We start from the raw sequence: 18331 nt of genomic DNA on the forward strand, positions 1-18331 counted from the left end.
AGTATATAGATATATGCCTGTGTACTATCAGTATATAGATATACGCCTGTGTACTATCAGTATATAGATATATGCCTGTGTACTATCAGTATATAGATATATGCCTGTGTACTATCAGTGTATAGATATATGCCTGTGTACTATCAGTATATAGATATACGCCTGTTTACTATCAGTGTATAGATATATGCCTGTGTACTATCAGTATATAGATATATGCCTGTGTACTATCAGTATATAGATATACGCCTGTGTACTATCAGTATATAGATATATGCCTGTGTACTATTAGTATATAGATATATGCCTCTGTACTATCAGTATATAGATATATGCCTGTGTACTATCAGTATATAGATATATGCCTGTGTGCTATCAGTATATAGATATATGCCTGTGTACTATCAGTATATAGATATATGCCTGTGTACTATCAGTATATAGATATATGCCTGTGTACTATCAGTATATAGATATATGCCTGTGTACTATCAGTATATAGATATATGCCTGTGTACTATCAGTATATAGATGTATGCCTGTGTACTATCAGTATATAGATATATGCCTGTGTACTATCAGTATATAGATATATGCCTGTGTACTATCAGTATATAGATATATGCCTGTGTACTATCAGTATATATTTCTATCACTTATTGTGAGGCACGAGGCGTGATGATGAATTTAACCTCCATGTGCCTCAGTAATAGTAATTAACCCCATCATGTACCTCACACATTAACCCATTATGACTGAGAAACATGATGGGGTTAATTACTATTAATGAGGTACATGGAGGTTACATTCATCATCACGCCTCGCGTCTCACATCAGAAAACGGAAGAACTTTTTTATTATTTTTTTATTACTGCTGGTAAAGTATCGTTTTGATATCGAAATCGCAATACTACACGAAGTATCGGTATCGGAGTCCAAATTCTGGTATCGTGACATCCCTAATGACCGCAGGACCGAAAAGCTCCGCACCCCCCTATATAGATCTGGTATACGGCTCAGCTTCATCTACCTGATGATTCTCTGGGACATTGGGATTTTCCTCTGGACAGTCCTGGGAATACAGAGGACTGGGACATCTCTCTGGTGGATTTCTCCTACTGGATCCATCTGTAGGAAACACACAGGGACTGAATACATGACTACTGTATATCTGTCTATATATCAGACACTTCTCTCTACACTTCTATGTGTACTGATCAGAGCCGGAATTACAATGTTGAGGTCCTCACTACCGGTGTCGATGTTCCTGCACCTTGTAAGCCACAGGCCTAAAGTAGACTGTGCCCTACCAGAGCGAACGGCGGGGCGTAACTGGCTCCCTGCTCCACCATAGTATTTACCTGTATCTGCCCTCTGTGGACGCGGATACACATGAACGTGGCGGGACACAGGACGCCTCTATTTAGTTACCTGCAACCAAAAATGGTCTGGGTGTCACTTGCTTATTAGCCTCTTAAAGGCTGTGTACACCTCTGTAGGCAATATTTTCTATACATATTAATTAACCCCTTCACGACATGGCTATATACTTTCCAACTCCTGATGCCCTGGGCAGGTGTCACATAAATAAATATTGGCAGAATGGAACAGGGTTGTACTTTCCTGTCCGCCGGCTCTCTCCACAAGTGCCGGCACATCTCCCCCTTAGTTTAATCAAACTTATGCCAAACCCCTGCAGATAGCACCTCATCCCCTGTAGATAGCGCCACTGAAGCTCCCTCTAGGAGCGGAATCATTTGCGTTGCCGTCAACTTGGCTGGAAATTGTGCTTCTAGAGGGAGCCCCTGACGTCTCTGTCCATATATGGACAGTGATGTCAGGGACTCCTCTGGGAGTGGAATCCATGGCCTATTTTTGACCTGTTTAAGAGAACCATTTCTCAAATCTGACGTGTTACTTTAAGGGTATGTGCACACGGGGCTGATAAGATGCAGATTTTCTGCAAAGTATTTAATTGCAAGAAAATCTGCAGCGTATTACAGTAGTAGCAATGAGGGTGAGATTTTAACAAATCTCATCTACACGTCGCGCCAAAAATGAGTTTTGGACGTTCCGCCGTGTTTACGCCATGTGGAGACGTATCAGAAGTGGGAATAAGATTTTACTTATCCAAGACATTGTGAGATTGTTTTTTCAGAACACGTTGTACTTTATATTAGAGGTAAATTTAGCTCCATACATTCTGTGTTACAGTTACTAAGGATGAAGAAAGACACAAGTCCATCAAGACCAACCTATAATCCGACCGTGTTGATCCAGAGGAAGATAAACCCCCATGAGGTGGATGACAATTGTCTCATTAGGGGAAAACTCCTCCCCGACTCCAAATCTGGAAATCAGAATAAATCCCTGGATCAGCGTCCCATCTCCAGAATCTAGTGCCCAGAACTTGTAATATTAAAGAGAACCTCCGATTATACTGACATTATATAGGAAACTATTATACTGCCGGAGTGTGCCGATAATCGTCTTTCTACATGACTTGTATTACCAGGTTTACTTCTGACTACAGCACAGACTGCCCATAGTCCTCGCTGCCGGCTGCCCATAACTCTGCATTAGGAGACAGCGCGTCCTGCCCGTCTTCATGGCTCCTGTATCCAGAACGGCCGCCAGCGCTGTACAATGTAATGTGACCTGTAATGCAGAGTTATGAGCAGCCGGCAGCACGAAACACAGGGATCTAATGTGATGTAAAAGGAGCCGAAATTGTGGAGCTCCTACATTACATGTCATTGTACACACGTGTATATGTACTGCACATGACGGTATTAAGGCCTCAACATGACCGCCAGTCCAGCCTGTGCCCACAGTAATGCCAGTATAGATCTGTCTCTTCTTACCTTGTGATGTGCGGGGCCGGTAGTCCTCCATCATGACCTCCTCGTACAGATCCTTGTGTCCTTCTAGATACTCCCACTCCTCCATGGAGAGATAGACAGTGACATCCTGACACCTTATAGGAACCTGACACACACAATGATACAGTCATTACCCAGACACCTCCAGTGCTGTTACTGGAGAATTTCCCAGCATTCCCAGCAGTGTCACCTCTCCAGTCAGCAGCTCAGTCATCTTGTAGATCAGTTCTAAGATCTTCTTCTCATGTATCCGGGAGTGAGGGGGAGGCTCTGTGATGGGACTACTGCTCCATCCTCCTGACTCATGGATGATGGGACTCGTACAGTCACCCGATGTCTTCTTCACTATTGTGTACTCCTGTGTATGGAGAGAGACACTTAGAGAACTGAACACAGTATTCCCCCCTCAGTAGAAAGAGGGAGATTGTGACCCCGCTGTATAGACCTCTAGTGACCCCACATGTGTAATACTGGAGACCTCACCTACAAAAAGACATTGAGAAAATAGAACGAGGCCAAAACTAAAAAGGATATAATATTGGGGGGACTAGATGGACCATGTGCTCTCCTCCTGCCGTCATCTCCTATGTTTCTATATAGATGTCATCCTGATCCTCCTGGTTCCTGGTCATTCTCATTGCTCTACAACATTACTATTGCTGCATTGGTGACATGACACATAACTGACCATATCGGTGGCTGATCTGCAGCTTCTTGACGTCACTTGGAAGGTCTGGACGTTGTTATACAGGACACTGGATTCTTCCTATTATGTATTGTCCCTTCCCTATGTGGGACTTGTTCTATAATGTAGAAAAGTTTACCTCTCCGCTCAACAGGTAGATGATCTCCAAGGTGAAGTCTAATATTCTTCTGCTCATCTCATTCCTGTCCTTGTCCATCCTTGGTGGGTCATTCAGCAGAAGGAACGTTGTGGAGGAGAAGATGAGAAAACTGGAGGAACTGGAGGATCTAGTACTGCAGATGTCTTTATGAAGAAAGGAGAAGATGGAAATCATACAGGGGACATCATGTGTGACATACAGAACCTCACTTATTGATCATTGAGAGAAACATCTTCTCAGAGCCGTCACCACATGGAATAAAGGGGTATTCCCAACACGGACATTTCTCCCCAGGAGATGCCAGGAATGTCTGATAGATGCGGCTCCACCTCTGGGTGGCCTTGTTAGGCGGTTCCCGTAACTCCTATAGAAGAGAATGGAGAGACACAATCTGCTCAGGTCCTCCTGCTATATAATCTGCTGCCAACAGATCAGACGGGTGGTCAATGTGACAGATGCCCTTTATGAATGAATACACCCCTAATATAAGTTTTTACAGATATTAGAAGTTACCTCAGAGATCCTGGATCTTCAGAGACATCTAAAATTCTTAATTATTATAGTATTCCCCTTTTCCTTGTAGATTATTTTACCGGATAGTAACTTTATTCACATCTGAAAGACAGATACTAACCATGGTTAATGGGAACCGGCGGTCACGTGTGAATGTGCAGAAGGTCCCGCCAGTCCTGCGAGCATGTGCGGAAGGTCCCGCCAGTCCTGCGAGCATGTGCGGAAGGTCCCGCCAGACCAGTGTGGAGGAGCGGAAGGTCCCGCCAGACCAGTGGGCAGGCGCGGAAGGTCCCGCCAGACCAGCGGGCAGGCGCGGAAGGTCCCGCCAGACCAGCGGGCAGGCGCGGAAGGTCCCGCCAGACCAGTGCGCAGGCGCGGAAGGTCCGGCCAGACCAGTGCGCAGGCGCAGAAGGTCCCGCCAGACCAGTGCGCAGGCGCGGAAGGTCCGGCCAGACCAGTGCGCAGGCGCAGAAGGTCCCGCCAGACCAGTGCGCAGGCGCGGAAGGTCACGCCAGACCAGTGTGCAGGCGCGGAAGGTCCCGCCAGACCAGTGTGCAGGCGCGGAAGGTCCCGCCAGACCAGTGTGCAGGCGCGGAAGGTCCCGCCAGACCAGTGTGCAGGCGCGGAAGTTGCCGCCAGTCCAGTGCGCAGGAGCAGAAGATCCCGCCAGACCAGTGTGCATGCGCAGAACGTCCCACCAATACAGTGTGTATGTCCTGGTAGTTTAGTGTGAGGAAGCAGCATGTATTGTGCTGGGTGTGCAGGATCTCTGCATCATCTTATCACTTAGCAGTCACATCTTACACACAGACTTCTGTAAAGCGTGACCTGTCCTCCATCGTCTACATTACTTGGTGCTTTTCCTTTTAAACCTGTTCCCCCACTTCTTCATTATTCTGTGCTCCTTCTAGACCTGTCCTCTGCTTCTACATTACTCTGTGCTCCTCTTTCTAGACCTGTCCTCTGCTTCTACATTACTCTGTGCTCCTCCTTCTAGACCTGTCCTCTGCTTCTACATTACTCTGTGCTCCTCCTTCTAGACCTGTCCTCTGCTTCTACATTACTCTGTGCTCCTCCTTCTAGACCTGTCCTCTGCTTCTACATTGCTCTGTGCTCCTCCTTCTAGACCTGTCCTCTGCTTCTACATTACTCTGTGCTCCTTCTTCTAGACCTGTCCTCTGCTTCTACATTACTCTGTGCTCCTCCTTCTTCTAGACCTGTCCTCTGCTTCTACATTACTCTGTGCTCCTCCTTCTAGACCTGTCCTCTGCTTCTACATTACTCTGTGCTCCTCCTTCTAGACCTGTCCTCTGCTTCTACATTACTCTGTGCTCCTCCTTCTAGACCTGTCCTCTGCTTCTACATTACTGTGTGCTCCTCCTTCTAGACCTGTCCTCTGCTTCTACATTACTCTGTGCTCCTCCTTCTAGACCTGTCCTCTGCTTCTACATTACTCTGTGCTCCTCCTTCTAGACCTGTCCTCTGCTTCTACATTACTCTGTGCTCCTCCTTCTAGACCTGTCCTCTGCTTCTACATTGCTCTGTGCTCCTCCTTCTAGACCTGTCCTCTGCTTCTACATTACTCTGTGCTCCTTCTTCTAGACCTGTCCTCTGCTTCTACATTACTCTGTGCTCCTCCTTCTTCTAGACCTGTCCTCTGCTTCTAGATCCCGCCAGACCAGTGTGCATGCGCAGAACGTCCCACCAATACAGTGTGTATGTCCTGGTAGTTTAGTGTGAGGAAGCAGCATGTATTGTGCTGGGTGTGCAGGATCTCTGCATCATCTTATCACTTAGCAGTCACATCTTACACACAGACTTCTGTAAAGCGTGACCTGTCCTCCATCGTCTACATTACTTGGTGCTTTTCCTTTTAAACCTGTTCCCCCACTTCTTCATTATTCTGTGCTCCTTCTAGACCTGTCCTCTGCTTCTACATTACTCTGTGCTCCTCTTTCTAGACCTGTCCTCTGCTTCTACATTACTCTGTGCTCCTCCTTCTAGACCTGTCCTCTGCTTCTACATTACTCTGTGCTCCTCCTTCTAGACCTGTCCTCTGCTTCTACATTACTCTGTGCTCCTCCTTCTAGACCTGTCCTCTGCTTCTACATTACTCTGTGCTCCTCCTTCTAGACCTGTCCTCTGCTTCTACATTACTCTGTGCTCCTCCTTCTAGACCTGTCCTCTGCTTCTACATTGCTCTGTGCTCCTCCTTCTAGACCTGTCCTCTGCTTCTACATTACTCTGTGCTCCTTCTTCTAGACCTGTCCTCTGCTTCTACATTACTCTGTGCTCCTCCTTCTTCTAGACCTGTCCTCTGCTTCTACATTACTCTGTGCTCCTCCTTCTAGACCTGTCCTCTGCTTCTACATTACTCTGTGCTCCTCCTTCTAGACCTGTCCTCTGCTTCTACATTACTCTGTGCTCCTCCTTCTAGACCTGTCCTCTGCTTCTACATTACTGTGTGCTCCTCCTTCTAGACCTGTCCTCTGCTTCTACATTACTCTGTGCTCCTCCTTCTTCTAGACCTGTCCTCTGCTTCTACATTACTCTGTGCTCCTCCTTTTAGACCTGTCCTCTGCTTCTACATTACTCTGTGCTCCTCCTTCTAGACCTGTCCTCTGCTTCTACATTACTCTGTGCTCCTCCTTCTAGACCTGTCCTCTGCTTCTACATTACTCTGTGCCTCTCCTTCTAGACCTGTCCTCTGCTTCTACATTACTCTGTGCTCCTCCTTCTAGACCTGTCCTCTGCTTCTACATTACTCTGTGCCTCTCCTTCTAGACCTGTCCTCTGCTTCTACATTACTCTGTGCTCCTCCTTCTAGACCGGTCCTCTGCTTCTACATTACTCTGTGCCTCTCCTTCTAGACCTGTCCTCTGCTTCTACATTACTCTGTGCTCCTCCTTCTAGACCTGTCCTCTGCTTCTACATTACTCTGTGCTCCTCCTTCTTCTAGACCTGTCCTCTGCTTCTACATTACTCTGTGCTCCTCCTTCTTCTAGACCTGTCCTCTGCTTCTACATTACTCTGTGCTCCTCCTTCTAGACCTGTCCACCACCTTCGGCACAGTCGATCACACCCTCCTGATACAAATTCTCTAGTCCCTTGACATCACAGACTTGGCCCTCTCCTGGATCTCCTCATACCTTACCAACTAAAGATTTACTATCGCTCCCTTATGGGTCTCAGTGTTCTGGATCCCTTACTCTTCTCCATCTAAATCTTTGGTCAAATTTACCTCTGGTCTTGATGTTACCTCCCTGCTATCTAGAGTGTCTAACAGTTATCTCCTCTTTCACCTCCCACTTCCTTAAGATTAACATGGAGAAAACGGAATCATCTTTTCCCCATTTCACTCAACCCCCTTACCAGAACTATCAAATCACAGTTAATGGCTCCACACATTTCCCGGTCTCACAGGTCCGCTGCATTGGGATAACCCTTAATTTCAAATAGCACAGCCTAAGCGCTTACCACTTCTTGCTGTCTCCACCTCAAAAACCTCTTGAAGTCAGTCTTTCCTCGAACAGACAAACATGCTAGTATATATGTCCTCATCATCTACTGTCTAGACTACTCCAACACCCTTCTCTGTGGCTTCCCATCTAACACTATTGCACCCCTCCTACCCATTCTCAACTCTGCTGCAAGGGTAAATCTACCACTCCCCTCATTCCACCTCTGCGGTCACTGGCCACCCATTACCTACTAAATTAAGTTATACATATTAAAAATGACATGCAAGGCTGTCAACAAACCATCCCCTCCATACATCTCTGCCCTAATCTCCTGATACCTCCCCACACATAATCTCCGGTCCTCACAAGACCTTCTTTGTTCTCATTTTATCTGTTCCTCACATCATCATCTAGATTTCTCCCGTGCTTCCCCTAGTAGTCTACGAGGGCAGGGTCTCTCTCCCTCTGGACCAGTCTGTCATTCATTAATGTTTGTCTCTTCTTATGTACTTAACCCCTTGGACACGCAGCCAATTCAAATTTTTCCTCCCTCCTTCCAAAAGCCAGAACTTTTTTGTTTTTCCGTTGGCATAGCCGTATGAGAACATGTCTTGTGCTGGACGTGAAGTAATTTTAAAAGGGGTTTTCCACGATCAGACAACGGATGACCTCCACTGGATAGGTCATCAGTATATGATGGTGGGGGTCCGACACCCGGACCCCGAACAGATCAGCTGCTCCGGCTGCCGGATGTTTTGAACGGTATGCAGTAGTTGGAGCCGGAAGCAAATGGCTCCGACCACTGCACAGCGGCCGTTCTGCAGAACTAAATGCTCTGCTCCTATTCACTTTAACACAGCAGCACGACCGCTCTATTCCGTGACCGGAGCATCTGCTTTCAGCATGGACTTCTGGTGCCCGGAGGCAGCTGGAGCAGATGATCGGTGCGGAGTCCGGGTGTCGGACCCACACAGATCATATACTGATGACCTATCTGGTGAAGGTCATCAGTTGTCCGATCGTGGAAAACCCCTTTATTGTCCCCTATAATGTGCTGGGAAAGAGGAAACAATTGTGGGCTGGAATAGAGGAAAACGCAGTGAATCCTATTGATTTTTAGGTTTAGTTTTTGCGGCGTTCACCATGCGGTGAAAATGACTTGTTACCTTTATTCTCCGGGTCAATACGATTACGACGACACCAAATTTTGAGATTTATCTTCGACAAGTAAAGAAAAATTTGTTCAAAAAAGAAAACCGTTTTGCGTCGCTATTTTGTGAGACAGAACGTTTTATATTTCCGGTGATTGCGCGGTGAGAGGAGTTTTATATTTCTGATGATTGCGCGGTGTGAGGAGTTTTATATTTCCGGTGATTGCGCGGTGTGAGGGGTTTTATATTTCCGGTGATTGCGCGGTGTTAGGGGTTTTATATTTCCGGTGATTGCGCGGTGTGAGGGGTTTTATATTTCCGGTGATTGTGCAGTGTGAGGAGGTTTATATTTCCTGTGATTGCGGGGTGTGAGGGGTTTATATTTCCGGTGATTGCGCGGTGTGACGGGTTTATATTTCCGGTGATTGCGCGGTGTGAGGGGTTTTATATTTCCGGTGATTGCGCGGTGAGGGGTTTATATTTCCGGTGATTGCGCGGTGAGAGGAGTTTTATATTTCCGGTGATTGCGCGGTGTGAGGTGTTTTATATTTCCGGTGATTGCGCGGTGTGAGGGGTTTATATTTCCGGTGATTCCGCGGTGTGTGGGGGGTTTATATTTCCGGTGATTGCGCGGTGTGAGGGGTTTATATTTCCGGTGATTCCGCGGTGTGTGGGGGGTTTATATTTCCGGTGATTGTGCGGTGTGGGGGGGTTTATATTTCCGGTGATTGCGCGGTGTGAGGAGTTTTATATTTCCGGTGATTGCGCGGTGTGAGGGGTTTATGTTTCCGGTGATTCCGCGGTGTGTGGGGGGTTTATATTTCCGGTGATTGCGCTGTGTGTGGGGGGGGTTTATATTTCCAGTGATTGCGCGGTGTGCGGGGGGTTTTATATTTTCGGTGATTGCGCGGTGTGAGGGGTTTATATTTCCGGTGATTGCGCGGTGTGGGGGGGGTTTATATTTCCGGTGATTGCGCGGTGTGAGGGCTTTTATATTTCCGATGATTGTGCGATTTGGGGGGGGTTTATATTTCCGGTGATTGCGCGGTGTGAGGGGTTTTATATTTCCGGTGATTGCGCGGCGTGAGGGGTTTATATTTCCGGTGATTGCGCGGTGTGAGGGGTTTATATTTCCTGTGATTGCGCGGTGTGAGGGGGTTTTATATTTCCGGTGATTGCGCGGTGTGAGGGGGTTTTATATTTCCTGTGAGTGCGCGGTGTGAGGGGTTTTATATTTCCGGAGATTGCGCGGTGTGGGGGGATTATATTTCCGGTGATTGCGCGGTGTGAGGGCTTTTATATTTCCGGTGATTGCGCGATGTGGGGGGGGGGGTTTATATTTCCGGTGATTGCGCGGTGTGAAGCGTTTATATTTCCGGTGATTGCACGGTGTCGGGGGGGTTTATATTTCCGGTGATTGCGTGGTGTGAGGGGTTTATATCTCCGGTGATTGCGCGGTGTGAGGGGTTTATATTTCCGGTGATTGCGCGGTGTGAGGGGTTTTATATTTCCGGTGATTGTGCGGTGTGAGGGGGTTTATATTTCCGGTGATTGCGCGGTGTGAGGGGTTTATATTTCCGGTGATTGCGCGGTGTGAGGGGTTTATATTTCCTGTGATTGCACGGTGTGAGGGGTTTTAGATTTCCGGTGATTGCGCAGTGTGAGGGGTTTTATATTTCCGGTGATTGCGCGGTGTGAGGGGTTTTATATTTCCGGTGATTGCGCGGTGTGAGGGGTTTTATATTTCCGGTGATTGCGCGGTGTGGTGTGAGGGGTTTTATATTTCCGGTGATTGTGCGGTGTGAGGGGTTTTATATTTCTGGTGATTGCGCGGTGTGAGGGGTTTATATTTCCGGTGATTGCGCGGTGTGAAGGGGTTTTATATTTCCGGTGATTGCGTGGTGTGAGGGGTTTTATATTTCCGGTGATTGCGTGGTGTGAGAGGTTTATATTTCCGGTGATTGCGCGGTGTGAGGGGTTTATATTTCCGGTGATTGCGCGGTGTGGGGGAGGGTTTTATATTTCCGGTGATTGCGCGGTGTGAGGGGTTTTATATTTCGGGTGATTGCGCGGTGTGAGGGGTTTTATATTTCCGGTGATTGCGCGGTGTGAGGGGTTTATATTTCCGGTGATTGCGCGGTGTGGGGGGTTTTATATTTCCGGTGATTGTGCGGTGTGACGGGTTTTATATTTCCGGTGATTGAGCGGTGTGAGGGGTTTTATATTTCCGGCGATTGCGCGGTGTGAGGGGTTTTATATTTCCGGTGATTGCGCGGTGTGTGTGGTTTTATATTTCCGGTGATTGCGTGGTGTGGGGGGGTTTATATTTCCGGTGATTGCGCGGTGTGAGGGGGGGTTTATATTTCCGGTGATTGCGCGGTGTGAGGGCTTTATATTTCCGGTGACTGCGCGGTGTAAGGGGGGTTTATATTTCCTGTGATTGCGCGGTGTGAGGGGTTTATATTTCCGGCGATTGCGCGGTGTGAGGGGGGGTTTATATTTCCGGTGATTGCTCGGTGTGAGGGGTTTATATTTCCGGTGATTGCGCTGTGTGGGGGGTTTTATATCTCCGGTGATTGCACGGTGTGAGGGGTTTTATATTTCCGGTGATTGCGCGGTGTGGGGAGGGGTTTTATATTTCCGGTGATTGCGCGGTGTGAGGGGGTTTTATATTTACGGTGATTGCGCGGTGTGAGGGGTTTATATTTCCGGTGATTGCGCGGTGTGAGGGGTTTTATATTTCCGGTGATTGCGCGGTGTGAGGGGTTTTATATTTCCGGTGATTGCGCGGTGTGAGGGGTTTATATTTCCGGTGATTGCGCGGTGTGGGGGGTTTTATATTTCCGGTGATTGTGCGGTGTGACGGGTTTTATATTTCCGGTGATTGCGCGGTGTGAGGGGTTTTATATTTCCGGTGATTGCGCGGTGTGAGGGGTTTTATATTTCCGGTGATTGCGCGGTGTGTGTGGTTTTATATTTCCGGTGACTGCGCGGTGTGGGGGGTTTATATTTCCGGTGATTGCGCGGTGTGAGGGGGGGTTTATATTTCCGGTGATTGCGCGGTGTGAGGGGTTTTATATTTCCGGTGATTGCGCGGTGTGGGGAGGGGTTTTATATTTCCGGTGATTGCGCGGTGTGAGGGGGTTTTATATTTCCGGTGATTGCGCGGTGTGAGGGGTTTATATTTCCGGTGATTGCGCGGTGTGAGGGGTTTTATATTTCCGGTGATTGCGCGGTGTGAGGGGGTTTATATTTCCGGTGATTGCGCGGTGTGAGGGGTTTTATATTTCCGGTGATTGCGCGGTGGGAGGGGGTTTTATATTTCCGGTGATTGCGCGGTGTGAGGGGTTTATATTCCCAGTGATTGCGCGGTGTGAGGGGTTTATATTTCCGGTGATTGCGCGGTGTGAGGGGTTTATATTTCCGGTGATTGCGCGGTGTGAGGGGTTTTATATTTCCGGTGATTGCGCGGTGTGGGGGGGTTTTATATTTCCGGTGATTGCGCGGTGTGAGGGGTTTATATTTCCGGTGATTGCGCGGTGTGAGGGGTTTTATATTTCCGGTGATTGCGCAGTGTGAGGGGTTTTATATTTCCGGTGATTGCGCGGTGTGAGGGGTTTTATATTTCCGGTGATTGCGCGGTGTGAGGGGGTTTTATATTTCCGGTGTTTGCACAGTGTGGGGGGGTTTTGCTCCCTGTAGATATTACCACACACACACACACACACACACACACACACACACACACTGCCCCCTGTAGATATTACCACACACACTGCTCCCTGTAGATATTACCACACACTGCTCCCTGTAGATATTACCACACACTGCTCCCTGTAGATATTACCACACACTGCTCCCTGTAGATATTACCACACACTGCTCCCTGTAGATATTACCACACACACTGCTCCCTGTAGATATTACCACACACACTGCTCCCTGTAGATATTACCACACACACTGCTCCCTGTAGATACCACACACACAGCCCCCCTGTAGATATTACCACACACTGCTCCCTGTAGATATTACCACACACACTGCTCCCTGTAGATATTACCACACACACTGCACCCTGTATATATTACCACACACACTGCTCCCTGTATATATTACCACACACTGCTCCCTGTAGATATTACCACACACACTGCTCCCTGTAGATATTACCACACACACTGCTCCCTGTATATATTACCACACACTGCTCCCTGTACATATTACCACACACACTGCTCCCTGTAGATATTACCACACACTGCTCCCTGTAGATATTACCACACACACTGCTCCCTGTACATATTACCACACACTGCTCCCTGTAGATATTACCACACACTGCTCCCTGTATATATTACCACACACACTGCTCCCTGTAGATATTACCACACACACTGCTCACTGTAGATATTACCACACACACTGCTCCCTGTAGATACCACACACACAGCCCCCCTGTAGATATTACCACACACTGCTCCCTGTAGATATTACCACACACACTGCTCCCTGTAGATATTACCACACACACTGCTCCCTGTAGATATTACCACACACTGCTCCCTGTAGATATTACCACACACTGCTCCCTGTAGATATTACCACACACACTGCTCCCTGTAGATATTACCACACACTGCTCCCTGTAGATATTACCACACACTGCTCCCTGTAGATATTACCACACACACTGCTCCCTGTAGATATTACCACACACACTGCTCCCTGTAGATATTACCACACACACTGCTCCCTGTAGATATTACCACACACACTGCCCCCTGTAGATATTACCACACACACTGCTCCCTGTAGATATTACCACACACACTGCTCCCTGTAGATATTACCACACACACTGCTCCCTGTAGATATTACCACACACTGCTCCCTGTAGATATTACCACACACACACTGCTCCCTGTAGATATTACCACACTGCTCCCTGTAGATATTACCACACACGCTGCTCCCTGTACATATTACCACACACACACTGCTCCCTGTAGATATTACCACACACTGCTCTCTGTAGATATTACCACACACGCTGCTCCCTGTAGATATTACCACACACGCTGCTCCCTGTACATATTACCACACACACACTGCTCCCTGTACATATTACCACACCCTGCTCTCTGTAGATATTACCACACACACTGCTCCCTGTAGATATTACCACACACACTGCTCCCTGTAGATATTACCACACACTGCTCCCTGTAGATATTACCACACACTGCTCCCTGTAGATATTACCACATACACTGCTCCCTGTAGATATTACCACACACGCTGCTCCCTGTACATATTACCACACACACACTGCTCCCTGTAGATATTACCACATACTGCTCCCTGTAGATATTACCACACACACACTGCTCCCTGTAGATATTACCACACACACTGCTCCCTGTAGATATTACCACACACTGCTCCCTGTAGATATTACCACACACACACTGCTCCCTGTAGATATTACCACACACACTGCTCCCTGTAGATATTACCACACACACTGCTCCCTGTAGATATTACCACACACTGCTCCCAGTAGATATTACCACACACACTGCTCCCTGTAGATATTACCACACACTGCTCCCTGTAGATATTACCACACACTGCTCCCTGTAGATATTACCACACACACTGCTCCCTGTAGATATTACCACACACACTGCTCCCTGTAGATATTACCACACACACTGCTCCCTGTAGATATTACCACACACACTGCTCCCTGTAGATATTACCACACACACACTGCTCCCTGTAGATATTACCACACACACTGCTCCCTGTAGATATTACCACACACACTGCTCCCTGTAGATATTACCACACACACACTGCTCCCTGTAGATATTACCACACACACACTGCTCCCTGTAGATATTACCACACACACTGCCCCCTGTAGATATTACCACACACTGCTCCCTGTAGATATTACCACACACACTGCTCCCTGTAGATATTACCACACACACTGCTCCCTGTAGATATTACCACACACTGCTCACTGTAGATATTACCACACACACTGCTCCCTGTAGATATTACCACACACTGCTCCCTGTAGATATTACCACACACACTGCTCCCTGTAGATATTACCACACACTGTTCCCTGTAGATATTACCACACACACACACTGCTCGCTGTAGATATTACCACACACACTGCTCCCTGTAGATATTACCACACACTGCTCCCTGTAGATATTACCACACACTGTTCCCTGTAGATATTACCACACACACACACACTGCTCGCTGTAGATATTACCACACACACACTGCTCCCTGTAGATATTACCACACACACACTGCTCCCTGTATATATTACCACACACACTGCTCCCTGTAGATATTACCACACACGCTGCTCCCTGTAGATATTACCACACACTGCTGCCTGTGGATATTACCACACACTGCTCCCTGTAGATATTACCACACACACTGCTCCCTGTAGATATTACCACACACTGCTCCCTGTAGATATTACCACACACACTGCTCCCTGTAGATATTACCACACACACTGCTCCCTGTAGATATTACCACACACTGCTCCCTGTAGCTATTACAACACACACTGCTCCCTGTAGATATTACCACACACTGCTCCCTGTACATATTACCACACACTGCTCCCTGTAGATATTACCACACACTGCTCCCTGTAGATATTACCACACACACTGCTCCCTGTACATATTACAACACACTGCTCCCTGTAGATATTACCACACACTGCTCCCTGTAGATATTAGCATACACTGCTCCCTGTAGCTATTACCACACACACTGCTCGCTGTACATATTACCACACACTGCTCCCTGTAGATATTACCACACACACTGCTCCCTGTAGATATTACCACACACTGCTCCCTGTAGATATTACCACACACACTGCTCCCTGTACATATTACAACACACTGCTCCCTGTAGATATTACCACACACTGCTCCCTGTAGATATTACCATACACTGCTCCCTGTAGCTATTACCACACACACTGCTCGCTGTACATATTACCACACACTGCTCCCTGTAGATATTACCACACACACTGCTCCCTGTAGATATTACCACACACTGCTCCCTGTAGATATTACCACACACTGCTCCCTGTAGATATTACCACACACACTGCTCCCTGTAGATATTACCACACACACTGCTCCCTGTAGATATTACCACACACACTGCTCCCTGTAGATATTACCACACACACTGCTCCCTGTAGATATTACCACACACACACTGCTCCCTGTAGATATTACCACACACACTGCTCCCTGTAGATATTACCACACACACTGCTCCCTGTAGATATTACCACACACACTGCTCCCTGTAGATATTACCACACACACACTGCTCCCTGTAGATATTACCACACACACTGCTCCCTGTAGATATTACCACACACACTGCTCCCTGTAGATATTACCACACACACTGCTCCCTGTAGATATTACTACACACTGCTCCCTGTAGATATTACCACACACACTGCTCCCTGTAGATATTACCACACACACTGCTCCCTGTAGATATTACCACACACACTGCTCCCTGTAGATATTACCACACACACTGCTCCCTGTAGATATTACCACACACACACTGCTCCCTGTAGATATTACCACACACACTGCCCCCTGTAGATATTACCACACACTGCTCCCTGTAGATATTACCACACACACTGCTCCCTGTAGATATTACCACACACACTGCTCCCTGTAGATATTACCACACACTGCTCGCTGTAGATATTACCACACACACTGCTCCCTGTAGATATTACCACACACTGCTCCCTGTAGATATTACCACACACACTGCTCCCTGTAGATATTACCACACACTGCCCCCTGTATATATTACCACACACACTGCTCCCTGTAGATATTACCACACACGCTGCTCCCTGTAGATATTACCACACACACTGCTCCCTGTAGATATTACCACACACACTGCTCCCTGTAGATATTACCACACACTGTTCCCTGTAGATATTACCACACACACACACTGCTCGCTGTAGATATTACCACACACACTGCTCCCTGTAGATATTACCACACACACTGCTCCCTGTAGATATTACCACACACTGCTCCCTGTAGATATTACCACACACACCTCCCTGTATATATTACCACAGACACACTGCTCCCTGTAGATATTACCACATACACACTGCTCCCTGTAGATATTACCACACACTGCTCCCTGTATATATTACCACACACACTGCTCCCTGTAGATATTACCACACACACTGCTCCCTGTAGATATTACCACACACACTGCTCCCTGTAGAGATTACCACACACTGCTCCCTGTAGATATTACCACACACTGCTCCCTGTAGATATTACCACACACTGCTCCCTGTAGATATTACCACACACTGCTCCCTGTAGATATTACCACACACTGCTCCCTGTAGATATTACCACACACTGCTCCCTGTAGATATTACCACACACACTGCTCCCTGTAGATATTACCACACACTGCCCCCTGTAGATATTACCACACACTGCTCCCTGTAGATATTACCACACACACTGCTCCCTGTAGATATTACCACACACTGCTCCCTGTAGATATTACCACACACGCTGCTCCCTGTAGATATTACCACACACTGCTGCCTGTAGATATTACCACACACTGCTCCCTGTAGCTATTACCACACACACTGCTCCCTGTAGATATTACCACACACTGCTCCCTGTACATATTACCACACACTGCTCCCTGTAGATATTACCACACACTGCTCCCTGTAGATATTACCACACACACTGCTCCCTGTAGATATTACCACACACACTGCTCCCTGTAGATATTACCACACACACTGCTCCCTGTACATATTACAACACACTGCTCCCTGTAGATATTACCACACACTGCTCCCTGTAGATATTACCATACACTGCTCCCTGTAGATATTACCACACACACTGCTCGCTGCACATATTACCACACACTGCTCCCTGTAGATATTACCACACACACTGCTCCCTGTAAATATTACCACACACACTGCACCCTGTAGATATTACCACACACACACTGCTCCCTGTATATATTACCACACACACTGCCCCCTGTAGATATTACCACATACACTGCTCCCTGTAGATATTACCACACACACTGCTCCCTGTAGAGATTACCACACACTGCTCCCTGTAGATATTACCACACACTGCTCCCTGTAGATATTACCACACACTGCTCCCTGTAGATATTACCACACACTGCTCCCTGTAGATATTACCACACACTGCTCCCTGTAGATATTACCACACACACTGCTCCCTGTAGATATTACCACACACTGCCCCCTGTAGATATTACCACACACTGCTCCCTGTAGATATTACCACACACACTGCTCCCTGTAGATATTACCACACACACTGCTC

The 18331-nt window shown here is 47.4% G+C and overlaps 1 protein-coding gene across 5 annotated transcripts in view; it reads right to left on the reverse strand.

Moving 5' to 3' along the window:
• Positions 1 to 881: 881 nt before the first annotated feature.
• Positions 882 to 18331, reverse strand: part of LOC142671124 (gastrula zinc finger protein XlCGF66.1-like) — a 54179-nt gene continuing 36729 nt past the window's right edge. The window contains exons 2-8 of one of the 5 annotated variants that reach the window (XR_012851786.1): positions 4241 to 4342; positions 3707 to 4091; positions 3073 to 3240; positions 2865 to 2988; positions 2256 to 2350; positions 1362 to 1431; positions 882 to 1128 (exon numbers count right to left, since the gene is read on the reverse strand). Coding sequence is in view for 4 of the 5 variants with exons in the window: in XM_075847144.1 (XP_075703259.1) it covers positions 2256 to 2350; positions 2865 to 2988; positions 3073 to 3240; positions 3707 to 3901 (582 nt within the window). In the remaining variant the exon portion in view is untranslated. Of the gene's footprint in view, positions 1129 to 1361; positions 1432 to 2255; positions 2351 to 2864; positions 2989 to 3072; positions 3241 to 3706; positions 4092 to 4240; positions 4490 to 18331 lie in introns of those variants that run through there. The other 4 variants (XM_075847144.1, XM_075847145.1, XM_075847147.1 and 1 more) reach the window with 4 other exon arrangements.

Source organism: Rhinoderma darwinii (assembly GCF_050947455.1).
Source record: "Rhinoderma darwinii isolate aRhiDar2 chromosome 1 unlocalized genomic scaffold, aRhiDar2.hap1 SUPER_1_unloc_25, whole genome shotgun sequence".
Lineage (NCBI taxonomy): Eukaryota > Metazoa > Chordata > Amphibia > Anura > Rhinodermatidae > Rhinoderma > Rhinoderma darwinii.